This window comes from Struthio camelus, chromosome 4, assembly GCF_040807025.1.
Source record: "Struthio camelus isolate bStrCam1 chromosome 4, bStrCam1.hap1, whole genome shotgun sequence".
NCBI lineage: Eukaryota > Metazoa > Chordata > Aves > Struthioniformes > Struthionidae > Struthio > Struthio camelus.
The window spans coordinates 81,234,027-81,249,418 of NC_090945.1; the positions used below are offsets into that span (position 1 = coordinate 81,234,027).

At 41.2% G+C, this 15,392-nt stretch overlaps 1 protein-coding gene across 1 annotated transcript; it reads left to right on the forward strand.

Moving 5' to 3' along the window:
* The first annotated feature begins 333 nt into the window (after positions 1-333).
* On the forward strand, positions 334-15,112 carry SUCLG1 (succinate-CoA ligase GDP/ADP-forming subunit alpha). Its single transcript, XM_068943740.1, has 9 exons — positions 334-536; positions 7,398-7,501; positions 8,751-8,867; positions 9,404-9,616; positions 9,705-9,762; positions 12,140-12,223; positions 12,700-12,851; positions 13,390-13,578; positions 14,585-15,112. Exons 1-9 carry the CDS (start codon positions 476-478, stop codon positions 14,609-14,611), a joined length of 1,005 nt encoding a protein of 334 aa, XP_068799841.1. The 5' UTR covers positions 334-475; the 3' UTR covers positions 14,612-15,112.
* The last annotated feature ends 280 nt before the right edge of the window (positions 15,113-15,392 follow it).

Below are 15,392 nucleotides of genomic sequence, written 5' to 3' on the forward strand. Positions count from 1 at the left end.
CAAGTAAAGCGTAACATTAAACCCCTCTATGGGCTATTTAGGCAAAGCCTTTTTTCACTTTTCCTGATAACCGAGAATGGGTGTGATGGTCAACGGGGGGCCACAGCTGCTCCCAGCAGGCACCTATCAACGATATTATTTGCGGCCTGGTTTTAGGAGAAGTTAGGCACTATCGAGGCGGGTTTTCACCCTCATCCCCCTCGCGGGTGGCGGCAGCGGGCGGCCGCCACAGCGCGGCCCACCCCGCCTCCCGCCGCGGACTACAACTCCCACAATGCCCCTCGGCCCCGCCTCGCCAGAAAGCCCTTGATTGGCTGTCGCCACGGCGCAGTTGGGGCGGGGGTCCTTCGAGGCGGACCAATCGGCGCGCGGGGCTGCCCGCTGCCGCGCCGGAGTGAGCAGCGCTCAGGCGCCGCGCAGGGGCCGCCCGCCCGCCGCGATCCGCCCGGCCCGTGTGTCATTGCCGCCGGGGACGATGTCGCATTGCCGCGGCGCCGCCGCTGCCTCCGCCCGTCTCCTGGGCCGCTTCCTCCGCCGTGAGTACCGGGCCGCCGCCGCCGCTCCCGCGCCGGGGGCCCTCCCCGCTGCCTGGCAACGGCGCTCCGCCGGGGCCTGCTCCCCCCGAGCGGCCCAAGGTCACCGGGCCGGGGGGCCGCCGGCCTCTGTCCCCCGGGGCAGCCTCCCCCCCCCTCCGCCCACACACACACACACCGGGCCGGAGCCGTGGGGGCGCCGAGCAGCGGCTGGAGCTGGGGCGGCCCCCCCCCCCCCCCCGGTGCCTCACAGCCCGCCCTGCTTCGTGGCTCCCCGCTCAGGCGGCCCGGTTGTCCCGCCTGGTGGAGGGCAGCGCTGCCAGGCCGCGAGCAGGCCGGGACTAACGCCTCCGTCTGCATACGCGTTGTTTGGAAGATCGTGATAAATAAAAACAAAGCCTTTCTTGGTTTTTTAGGTTTTTTTTTATTTTTTTCCTCCCTGCCCTGTGCTTGTTTTGCGCGGTTCGTGGGGTCTGTTCCGCCTGAAATCGGGATGGGCATGCCTTAGGCGCGAGATTGGAGCGTTAGTTGAGGAATTGGTGCATCGGTCCCCAGGCCTTGTAGCTGCCGTTGAAAGGACTGCCTTAAACTACCTCCGGCCTGGCTGATTTCACCGGGACTCTATGCAAGCGAAGCCCTCTGGCTCACAGGGCTAACTTGCAGGTCCAGGGCTTGTAGTGGGACCCCCCGAGACAGTTTAGGCTGATTGGAGTTGTTCCTGAGCTGGGACCTGCCATCCCTCCTAGCTTTTCCTTCCTCTTTGCTTGCCCTCCACAAGCGCGAGTAGAAAACTATACTTTCGTACTGCTGTGTTTGTTTCTGCCAGTTCAGCTCTTTGAACTGACTCCTGTTGATGAGAATTGGATCTGCTGGAGGGGAGCAGGTGGGAATGTGGCATCTCCAGCTTAGGCTAATTTGTACTGCTAGGAAAGCTAATCTTGTGTGCCGTTTCACACTTTAAAAACCCACTTTGTTTTCTTTACAAATATGAGTAAGAGATTCAGAGAAGATGCAAGAGTGCTGAAGATCCTTTTAGGATCCCTTTAGGATTCCTTTTAGGAGATGAAGTGATTCAAGAGACGCACTGTTTGTAACAGCATGTAAAGCTTTTTTAAGAAACTTCTACCAGATGAAATAGTCCTTCATCTGAAAAATTTCTTTGTCTTGTTTAATACCCTTTACAGAATGCGAAACAATTGCTGAAACTTTTAATTTGGACTTTGGATGTACAACACTTTCAGTCACAAGTCACATCTGCTTCTTTCAGTGATGAGTTAAAATCACAAGTTTCTAATGGTTTCTGTTGCAAAAGAGATACAAGATCTGTTTTTGTTAGTGAGTTGCAAAAGCAAGTACACAGGGTGGATATTATTTGAAGTCAATAAATTTTGGTTCAGGAAGTTGTGAAACAATACTAAGTATGTTAGTAAGTAAGTATGTAAGTTGTAAGTGCTTGCTCAAAGGTCAGATCAAAGCAGTGTTTGCACTGAGACAATAACTGAAACTGAGACAACAAAGACCTATGTAGATCTACGCTGCGCTTTGAAGAGAGAGTCTCTTTAGGCACCTTAATAGGGATCAGGAGTCAGAACTCTTGTGTTTCATGCTTGCTAGAAGGCTTTGGAGAGCTCTTACATTAAATGTTTGTAATGAATTATATGAATAGCCCTGCCAAAAAATTGCTACACAAATAGCAATCCATTTATTTTTATGTAAACAATGTGTGGGGGAGGAAAGCTTCCAGGCATTTAGCTGCGTGCATTCTTCATGGAGGGTACATGGGGAGAACAGTTTGTTACTGTACAAGAAATAGCTGGCATGTGCTGAGAAGAGCGTACCGTTTCCTGGAGGGCTGGCCCTTTCTCTGAGATGCTTAACACTGCTTAAACTTAATTGATTTGGGAGAAAGCTGCTCTTTCAAATGCCATTGGCTTTCCTCATCCCATGTGGCTGGTAATGTATATTGCTTTGAGTGGGGATTTTCGATTAGGAAAGAGATGTATGTTGAAAGAACTGAAATTTTTCTAGTTGTCATTTTGCCTATTAGTCTTAGTTTTGTTTAATGTGATAGGCATAGCATAGTAATTGCATCTGTGCTTTACATATTGGTTAGCTTACTTAATTCCTAGGCTCCTATGCTGTGTTCATAGCTTGAACTTTCTGTGATAAACTGGAATTTGTTTGGCAAGGGAAGGATGAGAGAAGAGAGGTCGGGGGATGCTAGCTAGAGTTCCTTCTCTGAGCACATCATCCTCTTTAAGACCAAGAGTAAGATACCTTGAGTAATCCCTCAATAGCATGACAGCTTTTTTGTCAATAAGAATAGCTTTCTAATAGCACAATTCAGACCTTTAAAGGTGAATTCCGTAGGTAGATTTAGGGGGAAAGAAGGAATTATCCAAAATGTTATTGTGTAGGTGAGTATATGTGTGATCTGATAACAAAGATTCACAAGTAATAAAGGAATGGGAGCAGAAACCGAGTGCTGAGTCAAGCTTCTAAGTCAGTAAACTTTGAAATTTGCTGCAGTGCTTTGCTCTTTGCTAAACATCTTTTTGTTTTTTAATGTTCATTTTCTTCTGTAATGTAAGAAGCTGTCCAGAACAGTTTCTGTTATATCCTCTACAGGCCATGCATTTGTAGAGAGAGAAATGGGAAAGAAGTTGGGTCATTAAAAATGCAAATTAAATGGCCTGTACAAACATTGAAGGGGCTTCTCAGAAACAAACTGAAGGTCTGCAACTATGGAGAATAAGTGTGGTGCTGAAGATTGTATGTCTGTCTGTCTGTCTGTCTGTCTTTCTAGTGTTTTTGACTGCCTTTGTATCTGAATCCTTCCCTGTCTATCCCCTTCTCTGAGCTCCGTTTTTATCATTTGTGTTGGAGCCCTTGTGTCTTCTGAAGCTCCTTCTTTCCTTAAGTAGGTAATGAAAAGGAGAAGGAATATCTTCCTTCATCTCCAAGCTGTTTGGATATTTCAAGGAGCAATAGAGGGACAGTTCCATTTATTACTTGGCAGTCCCCTGGCAATGTGGGTATCTGCTCAAACCAGCTAGAAAGGAATCACTGCTATTCCACCTTGCTTCAGTATTGTGCTTGGTATGTGGTAGATACTTTCAGTTGCTCCCTCACCTTCCAAACTTTTTTTTTTTTTAACTGGTCTAGGATAAAAGTGGGCAAGAGGGAGGCACTTTGATTGACTTCCTGTCCATAGCTGTAAGGAATGTTGCAAGAGGAAGAAAATAACAAATTTTCAACTCTGTAAAGTCTGAATATGGAAGAGATTTAGCTCTGCTATCAGTACTGCCTGCTAGCTCTTACAACCCAAAGAAGCTGGGCAAATGTACCTTGGGCTGTATCAGCTCAAATTAGATTTGTGCTCTGGAAGTGTTGATGCTACAAGAGCGCATGGGAGCTCAGTGTAAACAGGGTCTACATCTTATATGTGCTTTAAAATACCTTGCAAATGTGTTAATTTTACTTTTAATAGATAAATTAAAGTTTAGACTTAATGAAAAGCAATGGCATATTTTTCTAGAAAGTTGTTTTTTTTTTCCCCCTTGTAATACACAGATGAGCTTAAAGCCCTGTTCAAGGCTATATGTTACTCTTGCGACTTTTCTTCTAAGAGGTAAATGTAGCTGGGTTTTCCTGTTGCTTGAACTGCGGTGACTTCAGGGGCTCAGTTGAGACCTTGTTCTTCTGCAGATCCTAGAGCAACTACGAACCGGGAGCGTGCTGGAGGTAGTGCTGTCTCTTAGTTTCTATTCCTAGTGAGGTTTCTTTGCTGTAAAATGGCTAACGTTTATATATGTGCTTGTCTTTTTGCTAAATTTAGATTTCACTTTTCAAATCTATTCTGCAGCAACAAGGTTTAGTAGTTGAATATTTTTTCTACTTGATTGTCCTGTACAGCGGACTAAAACAGCTTCCTGCTACCATATGTATCTTTTTAGATATGTCAAAGTACTAGAAAGCCAAAATAAATGTATCTTGTTATTTACATAACTTTTTTTTAAACCACAAACTATACAAAATGGAATAGAGATGTGATAGAAGCAAAAGGGTTTGCCTGGGAAAGACTATCCAGTCCTTAGCCTTATTTTTTAATGCTATTTTCTAAAGTTGTATTACAGGCCTTTGTTGGACACCGTAATGTTATGTTAGACCTCTGATTTGACAAAACACAGTATTTCCACTGTGCTTTTGATAAGACGTGGAATTCGTAAGACTTGTCCTTATGCTGTAGGGCTTCATCTGGAACCTGCACCTTTGTAACTTTGCCTGTGAGTTAAAGGTGTGCATTAAAACAGCATCAGCCGTAAGCTTGGCTTTTACTGGCTTGTGGTTGAAGCCTGGTAACAAGAAGGGCAAATAATTATTCTGTCCTGCCTTCTAAATGGGACACACATTTACAGTCAGACAGATTTTGAAGCAGTACGAGCTTGTGAATGAAGATCCTAGTTGGAAACTGAGACTTGGGTTCTATTTCTGACTCTTACCTGCTGTGAACTTAGGCGTGCCTTTCCAATTTTCCACCTGTTTCTTTCTCATCTCATATCTGTCTTGCTAGTTAAATTGCCAGCTGTTTGCACTGGGGACTTGCCATTTGTGCCACATTTAGCAAAACCTCATCTTGACCATAAGCCTCTACTGTTCCTGCTGTGTTGATAACTAGGGTCAAACTTCTCTACTTCCGACAAGGCTATGGAGAGAAACATGGAGCTGTATCATGTCAGTTTTTTTTTTTTTTTTTTAAATCTCTCTTGTACTAATCCAGCCTAGAACATGCAAAGTGACTTTGTTCATTTCTTATAAAATACACATGTATCTGTGCCAAGCTGCTTGCATGAAGAAAGCAAACTGCTCAAGCCTGTAGACAGGTTTTTTTGAACCAATTGCATTTTCTCTGAACCAAGATTCTTCAGCTGTGTAAAAAGAACATAAAAATTTTCAGGGGTAAATCAAAAAAAGCTTGGAATTTAAGGTCTTTTTTAGATATCAGTGCATAAAAATAAATCTTTTTTTTTGTACTTTGATAGCTTTAAAAAGGCTCAAAAGCCTCTTTTCCTTTAAAAATATCTTTATATATTCTTCTTAATAAAGCTGAGAACTGAGAAACTTAAGCTTTCAAAAATATTTTTGTGAAAGCTTATAAATATCTGAAAATAGATATGGAATGGACAGCTGAACTTGAACTGCAGAATTGCTTTTATGCTACGGAGATATAAGTGACTATTTGCCAAAGTGTTTTTTCTTTTTCAAAATACTAAGATTACTGAGCAGCTATAAGATGGGTGACCTTTCTCTTATGCGCGGTGACCTTTCTCTTATGCGCAGGTGAATTTGTCAATGCTGGAGCGAAGACTGTATATGTGAAACTTAGATTTGAGTTAGTTTAGTTTAGTCTGTTTCTTCTTTGCTCTTGAAGGCCCATCAGAGGCCTTTCAGAACATATGCTTACATTGCTTCTGAAAGTCCAGACCCTAAACTCTTCTCCACAAGGTATCACTGGTGGTTGGTCATGAACGTAACGGCTTCTTTGGCTGAGGATTTTTCTCCGCTTTTCTCAGTGTTGTTTTATCCTAGTCGCACCCCATGCCCGTGAGGCATGGCCCGAGCGGCTGAGATCCAGCAGACTGATGTGTTCCTCTAACTAGCAGGCTGGCTGTTTCTTTCTCTAATTTGTCTCTCCTTTGCTTGAGGCAGGCTATGCCAGTCTTTCTTTTGAGTACCTTGGTGTTGCAGTGTAGAGCTGGCCTCCAGCCTCCTCTGGGAAAGATAACCTGTTGGCTAAGCACCCTTTAAAGACCATACTCTGCTCTCTTTTGTACTCGTGACACTGAACAGCAAGACTTTTTAACTCTACAGACAGCCTCAGAACTGTGTTAATTAAATCTTAGATTTTGTCCGTTACTGCTCCTTTTTTCTCCTTTGCTTAAAAAGTTCTTTAACAGTATTTGTAATATGCATGTTGTATGTGACCTCAGTAGGTATCAGTCAAATAGATAAAGATGTGATTTAGGTTAAAACCCTGCAGGCCCTTTCGACAGTTGTGTTATAGATTAGTTTACTGCATGTCGTTCTGTAAATTCCTTTTTAAAATGTAGCTGGATTATCGTGTGTTGATTTGAACATCAGTTTCCGCCACAGTTCTTTAGAGAACTGCAGGTGGTGGGAGATGAAGCCCTGGGTTTCTGCTGGCAGTCTTCTTGTCAGGACCTCAGGTTTAGGGACAGCATTGATGTCCACAGGCTTCTTCTGGCACAGCTTTATTTTCCTTTTCGCTTTCTTGGGAAAGAGGTAAAGCATAAACCATGCTCCTAGAAAGTTTGATCTTTTCAGGGCAGAATGAAACAGCATAGCTTAACCCCTTTATGTAAGGCTTCAGGCTGTATTCTGAGCTGATCTATTTACTCTGTGTTAAATCAGACTAGCAATGTTCATAGGCTTTGTTACTCTATCCAGCTTAGGTATGACAGCATCTTCAACTACGGCTCTTCCACGAATGAAGTTGAAACTGATCCATAAACCCTCTTAAAAATGGTTCTGATATTAAGTACTCCATATGAGAAATACATACCCTGAGTCCTAGCAAACTGAATTATCACCCTGATAGGCAAAGTGAACTACAGATGTTTAGTACCTCCGAATAACAAGTCATAAATACAACTTTCAGAGCTGCTTTTAAAAATATGAACTACTGGATCAGTTCATCTTTTGATGTAAGCTTAAATATGCAAGTGGTTATTTCATAAGGCATTTTGTAATTTTGTTTATTAATAGCGGTAACGCCTTGCGGGAGGATGAACTGAGAATATAGCAAAGCAGTAGAGTAATGGTTTGGTCTCTTTCTTTCTATAGTGCACCAGAATGGAGTACGACACTGCTCCTACTCAGCGTCAAGGAAGAATCTGTACGTTAACAAAACCACAAAGGTTATCTGTCAGGGTTTTACAGGCAAACAGGTACGTATAAGAATTATGTCTTCTGTCACCCTCTCAGCGCAGAAACTTAGTTAGCCAAAAGACGTAATAACCTATGAAAGGGATTGTAGGCTGTTCTTGCCTGTCACGATAGGAAGCTGGACTCTGGGATCAGGAAGATCCCTTCAGCTCTGTGGTTTTCTGTTCTTTTGTTCAAATAGATTTTTTTTTTTTCTTTCTTAAATTCCGTTAACCAGGTAACTTTTTCCCCCCTGTGCTCAAGCTGAAAACTTGTTTTTGTGTTGTTCCTATTATATTACTGTTTTTTTTTGTTTTGGTCTTCGGCTTTTTTATTGTATGTGACCAAAAGTATTTCTTTGTAAAGGAAGATGTGTTTAAAAACAAAAAAAAACCCTGCAAAAATCTTTCAATTTTAGATGTACCTTTTTCACACATACCTTTGAATAAAAAGGAGTGAATATCCTTCGTTGCTGAAGCAGATGGACAGTGCTGAGGCTACTTTGTAGACCCACGTGTCATTGGTTAGCATTCATACTTTGTTTAATGCATTTTCATTTAGTTCAGTGATGTAAGAATTAATTTGAGCTTTGCTCTCAAGAGGCTGCCACCTGCAGTCGTTCCATCTTCTTCGTATTTTCAATTTTCTGCAGCAATTTGGAATCCCCCATTTACTAGTAAAGTTCACATTCGTATTCCGTCAACAGGCTTTTTAGCTTCTTTAGTGTTTTCACTAAGTGCTGTTATCGCTGCAATAATGTGTTGCTGTTACAGATTCTTTCTGAAAAAAATCTAGATTTATAATTTCTGTTTTTATTTCAGTACATTTAATTGTTTTCTCACACGCACTCGTTTATCCATTTGCATGAAAATAAGACTGCTTTTGCTGTAAGTATCAACTAGTTGTGGATGAGAATACTAATTTCTTCTGCTTCGTTATCATGTTTGTCACCTGCCAGAACTGACGTGGAAAATAAAATGACTGCTATGTCTGGAGGTGTATTAGGAACGCAGAGCAAACTGTCATGCTTTAGTGTGCAGCCACAGTGCTCTGTTTTAAAAGAAAAAGGCATAGCACATTCTGAATCCATTTAAAACTTGTTGATGTGCTCTGCAAAACAGCTGATTGCATATCTGCGGTAAAATCGTGTCTTTTCATTGTAAATTTAAGTGCCATAAATTGCCTTCAGAATTATAGATACAATCAAAACTTTTGATATGCTTTATTTGCTGTTGCACACCTCTTAACTTTTTTACTTATCCTTCCTCATAGGGCACCTTTCACAGCCAGCAGGCATTGGACTACGGCACCAATCTAGTTGGCGGAATTTCTCCAGGAAAAGGAGGGAAAACTCACCTGGGTCTGCCTGTCTTTAATTCTGTGAAGGAGGTAATTTGCAGCAATGACTGGAGGGGCAGGCACAGTTTATTGCAAGAGCTAATGCTCCAGAAGGGCTCCTTGGTTTATTACTCACACTTTAAATAAACAAACATTTGAACCATGACTATCATTGTGTAAGAATAGAGGCTCTGTAACAGAGTGAACGTTCACTATGGTCGAGCATGAGTTTAGCTTCCGCTGTAAAGTCCATGCAGAGTCTGGATACCCCCCATGATATTCTTATGGTATGCATGTAACTAGTTTCTGATTGATTCCGGTGTGTATGATGAATTTTTAGCAAACTATTATCTAGCCGTGGTTTGGCGGGGGAGTCCCTTCTAGAGAGTGGTTACGTCTCAGCTCCCTGGTTGCACTGTGTGTGTCCATCTTCAGAGACTGAACGGTTGCTTTGTCTGTGGTAAATGAATATATATCGATTTACTTCATTTGTGGTTATGGATAGACATATTTTGGGAGGCTATTTGTAACATGTTCTCTTTGGGCCCACTAAATGCTTCATATCTTTTTGTTGTCGCCCATTTCAGGCCAAAGAACAAACTGGTGCATCTGCCACTGTTATATATGTACCCCCTCCCTTTGCTGCTGCTGCGATTAACGAAGCAATTGACGCAGAAATCTCCTTAGTTGTATGCATTACTGAAGGTATTCCCCAGCAGGACATGGTTCGGGTTAAACATAGACTGCTTCGACAGGATAAGACTCGACTGGTGGGCCCGAATTGCCCTGGAGTCATCAATGTAAGTGACTTCTGGATTTGCCCCAAGGCTGAACCATTCGTAGTGATGGTTTCAATGTTCCATCTGATGTCTCTCACTCTTTCTTTAGCCTGGCGAGTGTAAAATTGGTATCATGCCTGGTCACATTCACAAGAAGGGAAGAATTGGTGAGTTTTTGTATACTTATGCATCATCTAAAACTAAAGTTTTGTACCTTATTGCTCTTATTCAGCAGTCTAGTCACATCCTACCCTGAAGACAGTTAATATGCTGTGTAAGAGCTTGTCTGTCCTTCAGTTTGTAAGTGAACTTAGCCATTATGAATCCTGAAGGCCAAAGTCTGTCAGTCTACTGTAGCAGGCACTGAATGTTAATGGTGGTAGCACAGGTATTGGAAAGGATTCCTTAGGCAACGTAAAGGACTTAGTTTCCTTGACACTCTTGTTTGAGCATACTTCTTTTAATCTTGGGATTTGAGAGCACTGAGTCCCAAATGCTAATCCTTCTGACAGCTTGGCTGCCAAGTACTGGGATCCTACATCTATAGCGAGCTTAGTATTATAGCAAAGAAAAGAGATTACAGAGAACTTTATAACGTGAGAACTTAGGCAATTATACCGTAGTGGATGGCAGTGGCTAATATTATACCTGCTGCTTATAGAGTGAGAATTAGATCGGAAAGGTAGTGATGTAGCCACGATCAGATGTTAATTACACACTGTGTTGCGTGTAAGCCTTGAGTCCAGACTTCTTTTGGTTCCTTGTCCTAAACCATAGAAAGGGCAACTCTGTTATTTTAAAAATAATGTGATGTAGGAGCTTTAAAGAAAATTATTCCAAAACACGTATTGGTACTTTAATAACTGGAACTTCATAAACATTATTGTAGACAGGGTACGCTGCCAGTATCTCTCAGCGGCGTACCCAGTTTAACTTAAACACGGTATTCTTGGCAATGTTATCACTTTTTTCAGTGCAAAGTGGATTTGCTGTGGAGAAAGCTGTTCAGCACACTAGAACTAAGGGGATTCAGTACAGTTCTGAAACAGAAACTGTTTTTGCTACTTGGCCACTTCTGAATTGAGAATAAGCTGTACCTAGTGAATGCTAGGCAAAACATTAGCGGTCAGGTCACACCTACAGCTCTCAAAAGTACCTCTAAACCTGAAATTGAGAAATCAAAGACAACTGCAATTATGCCCTTTGTGGATACCATCAAGCCAGTGCTCTATGACTATAAAAGCTAGCATCAACTGGCAATGCCTTGAGCTCCCTTCAGAATCAAAATTCTGTTAAAACGACTTTCTAAATGTCTACAAGAAATTTCTTGTGCTCACAGCGTATTAGAAGCCAAATGCAAGGCACATCAAGTGCAAAGAATATTTTAAATCCTGAATCCACTTGCTCCACTACTGCTGGAAACATTTTCAGTGGTGGTCCAAGTATCATGAAGCAAAAATATGAACTTTACCATCTTCCCAGCTTCCTCTCTGACCTTTTGTGATATGCTCCCCAGCTTTCTGTTATTGTGAGGCACCCAAGGATCATCTGATAATCTTGGGATGTAAGCTATAAAGCCACAGTCTTTGGACCTTTATCTGTAGCTTCTGTCAGGCAATCTGATCTTACTAGTAAATAGGAAGTCCCTTGCAAACGTAGCAAAAAAAAAAAAAAAAATTGCCAGTAGATGTCTGCCCTATTCAACAATATGTAGCCTTGATAGAACTAAACTTGTTAGTACAGTTGTACATTTTTTCCTCTGCTCATGCAATGTATTAATTACATTGCATGTTAGATGGATTGATGCAGGTAGAGGTGGAAACGTTTCTAGGAAACTTCCTTCTGGTAGTATTAACAGATAGCCTAACTTGGAAAAAACATGTCGATATTTTTCTCTACGCCTCCCCCCCACCTCTGTGTTACTTTCTTTCCTCAATTTAAAAGTATGCAATGCATAACTAACTTTGTATGAAATCTACTACAATGAAGCCTGGTAAAGGTGGTGGCCTCTGATAATACTGTAATGCAAACATTAAATAACTATAATAGAGCGATGAGCTGCAGCAACAAATAAGATTACTTCTGTCTATGCAGTGTCTTTCCATTCTGGAGGATCTTTCAAGTGCCTGGCCATACTGCAGATGTGATTAATACAGAATTCTTGCAACTGTTGAGCTGCTGCCCTGTTCCAAGTACAGTATACCAGCTACTTGCATACAAGATGAGAAGTATATTCTTCTAGCGATTTTTTTTTTCCGTATTCTCTGCTGGTACAGCTATAGTGTGAGAAATGTTGTCTCAGCAGTATTAGCTGGCTTGCTGGGTAGCTGTAAACAGCTGACAACTGAATGTCAAAAATGCCAGCCAAGAAATAGTACAGATCTCAATTTATATCGAATTCTCATGTTTTTGCAAGGATAGCGGGACAATCTGGCAGCTCATGTTTAGTTTATTAACGCATTTTTCCTGAATATAAGAACAGCTGCCTCTAGTCATGCACTTAGCTATGCTAGTGTTAAACTCGTGTCCGTTTCTTCCTTAAAGGTATCGTGTCAAGATCTGGCACCCTGACGTATGAAGCTGTTCATCAGACAACGCAAGTTGGATTAGGACAGTCTTTCTGTGTCGGTAGGTTTCCTCAGAAACAGCCTGTTACACCTGGACTAATCTGTTTTTTGTTTACAAGAAGAAATTGAAAGTAATTTCTTTTTACAAGCCTAGAAATTGCTGAATGGCTTCTTATTCTGTTAAGAAATTAGATTCCTATGTGCTGTGAAGAAGATAACCGTATAACCCTTCTCTGTTATGATTTCCATGTCAAATTAATAAAAAGCTTAGAAGAAAGGTTTTGATGGAGCACTGTCAACAGATGTGAAGTCAGTATGAAAAATAAGTTGTCCTAAGAAGTTAAATACTCTGTGAAGGGATATGACATTCTTATACACTTAGCTGAATATGTTAAGCAAGATGGCTCCTTCAGAGCTTTCCCTCTTATCAGTCTTTAGGAATACCCTTCGTGCTGAAGTGTGCTTTGACAGAATTAACATAAATGGAATATCATTAATTTGAGTGACTCTTTTTTGTTTCCCCCCCCCCCCCCCCAGGGATTGGAGGAGATCCCTTCAATGGAACTAATTTTATTGACTGCCTTGATGTCTTCCTGAAGGATCCTGATACTGAGGGGATCATATTGATTGGGGAAATTGGAGGAAATGCTGAAGAAGATGCAGCAACATTCTTGAAAGAAAATAATTCTGTATGTCTTAAAACTTGCCTTCTGCTTCCAAACACCTTGATAATTTGTCATCTTCTCTTACCATGTCAAGGAAAATATGATTCAGTCTCAATGTGTGTTTATACAAAAGCAAACAATAATTTTATTCTATAGAAAGAATTGAAATTAGGAGGGACTTTAACCAGATTAAACCTAACTGGAAGGAGTTGTGAGCTTTAGATGCTTAGTCCTCACGTTTGTACTGAACACAGTGGTGTTGTGGTGTGCGTATTTCTGTTCATTTTTGGTTTTTGTAATATACGTCGCTGCTCTGTAGAACGATGTCTTAAAACCATGATTACTTCTGGTTTGTTTGGATTATAACGAGAAGTATTCCACACAGTAATCCACCCAGACTAGTAGTTCCACATTGTCTGAGGTTTCTAGTTGTCTGATATCTTTTCCTGGTTAGTTGGTGTGTTTTTTTTTTTTTTTTTTTTTTTTTTTAAAATCAGCCAGCTAGAATTGGTCGACTTCTCACCCTCCGCCATGTAACACAGTATATTTTCTTTCTCCGCAGGGTCCAAATGCCAAGCCGGTAGTGTCATTCATAGCTGGGCTGACCGCTCCTCCAGGCAGGCGGATGGGTCATGCTGGAGCAATCATTGCTGGGGGAAAGGGTGGAGCCAAAGAGAAGATAGCCGCTCTTCAAAGCGCTGGTGTTGTGGTCAGCATGTCTCCTGCTCAGCTAGGCAGCACCATATACAAGGTTAGTTACCTGGAAACTGTGGTATGTGTACTTATATCCAGAACGATACATAGGAGTTACTTTTTGGTGGAAGAGGGGTTGAGAATATGTTTTTTACTCAAATAAGCTGTGGCTTCTAACTCAGATAAGTGTAAGAGCTCGATTGACTGAGCAAGCTGCAGTTATTACTGCAGATGTTATTTAGATGCTATGCATGAGTAATTTTATGTAATATTGCCTCTATAAGAAAGTAAACACAGCCAAATGTGGAAGTGATTACATTTTGCTCTCAAAGGTATCAACTGTTGAATTGTGTTTTCTTGATGCTGTCAGAGGAGGCAAAGAACCTGTATTAATTTTAAATGAGAAAACACTCTGCAAGTAGGATATTTGAGGGAGGAAAGCCTAGGCATATTGGTATGTCTCTTTTAAGTGCTAATTCAGAATCATGGCTGAATGCATACGGCTAGTAAACTTCTGTATAGAGTAGGATTTTTTTGATCTTTCTTAATTCGCCTCCAAAAAGAAAAGATTTCTTCACGGCTAGAGGAAATGCAGCTGCAAGTTATTTTCTTTTTTCTTGTGGTGCCTATATAGTATAGCATCTTCACAGGTTATTGTGGGAATCTTTTTTATGTTTTTTCCTGTACTGAAATGGAGATCCTAATGACTTTGTTGCTTCTCTGGCTTGAATTCTTTATTATAAACATTCTATTACAGTTTTTATGCAGAATTAGTGTTTTTCAAGCCTGTTAGGATAAAGAGTTGCTTGACAGCACTGCAGTCTAGATGCAGTGCAATGATTGCAATACAGTGCTACTGGTTCTTCATAGCCAGTTTGCTTATTAGAGGTGGGGAAAATACTTTTCCTGCTTTCTCTGTAACTTGCACACAAAGTAGGTTTTCATTTTAGGTTTTAATTACAGTTTTTAGTTTCTGAAGTCAAGAGTTCCAGTGTAATCTAAAACATGAGAGTAACAGAAGTATATTATTTTCTTCCACCTGGAATGTCTGTGTGCTGTTGCAGGAGTTTGAGAAGAAGAAATTGCTGTAAGAGAAGACCCTTTGGAATACTGTCTCCAAAATACCAGTGCAGCACCTGGCCTCCGCTTATCTTTTGTCTGCTAATCTTCAGTTGCTCAAATGACTGACTCTGGTCTTTGAATTTGACTTTGAAGCCATAAACCTTTTGGCTAAACCTGTTTTGATGTCTCCTCGGTTCAGACATGATCACCTGATTGTAAATCACACCAAATTAATAAATCCACTGCTGAACCTGATTCACCTTCTGAATTCCTGAAGCAGAGCCATTTCTTCAATCATCATAAAGAAAATCAATCGACCTTGAAGGTTTGATTCTTTTGTAACTTAAGCACTGCCCATTTTAAACTGAAGTCACTTCTAGAGATGCTTTTAAGGGTCAAGGCACTGTCTTTATGCACCTATCAAACTTTATTTTTAAAATAAAGTCATACTTGTTTGTTGTTGGCAAGTACATTTGTTTGAACGGTAGGCCACGGTTTCCGTCCATTAAACCAAAGCTGCTGAATCTGAAGGAGTTGCTTGTTGATTTACATAGCTGAATATGCCTGAAGTCCAGACTTCCTTTTGAAGGCTGATGAGCCGTGCACAGTGTAGTCTCCTACTGGTAAGGAATTCTGCTTCTTGTTGTGTGAAGAGATGGAATTTTTTTCATAAATTTGAGTCAAATTTTCCGTGCAAAAGTACATTCAAAATGGTCTGTAACTATGAAGAGGATTTGGGCTTTTGCTTACATGACTTTAATTTCCTCTTTAACCTTAACTAGCATTACATTGCTTGTGTGTTCTAAAATC

Excerpts from the sequence above, each read along its gene's own strand:
- SUCLG1 (XM_068943740.1), top strand. The coding sequence starts at position 476 with ATGTCGCATTGCCGCGGCGCCGCCGCTGCCTCCGCCCGTCTCCTGGGC. Across the intron at positions 9,617-9,704 it reads ATTGCCCTGGAGTCATCAAT|CCTGGCGAGTGTAAAATTGG; the intron begins GTAAGTGACTTC and ends CTCTTTCTTTAG. Across the intron at positions 12,224-12,699 it reads AGGACAGTCTTTCTGTGTCG|GGATTGGAGGAGATCCCTTC; the intron begins GTAGGTTTCCTC and ends CCCCCCCCCCAG.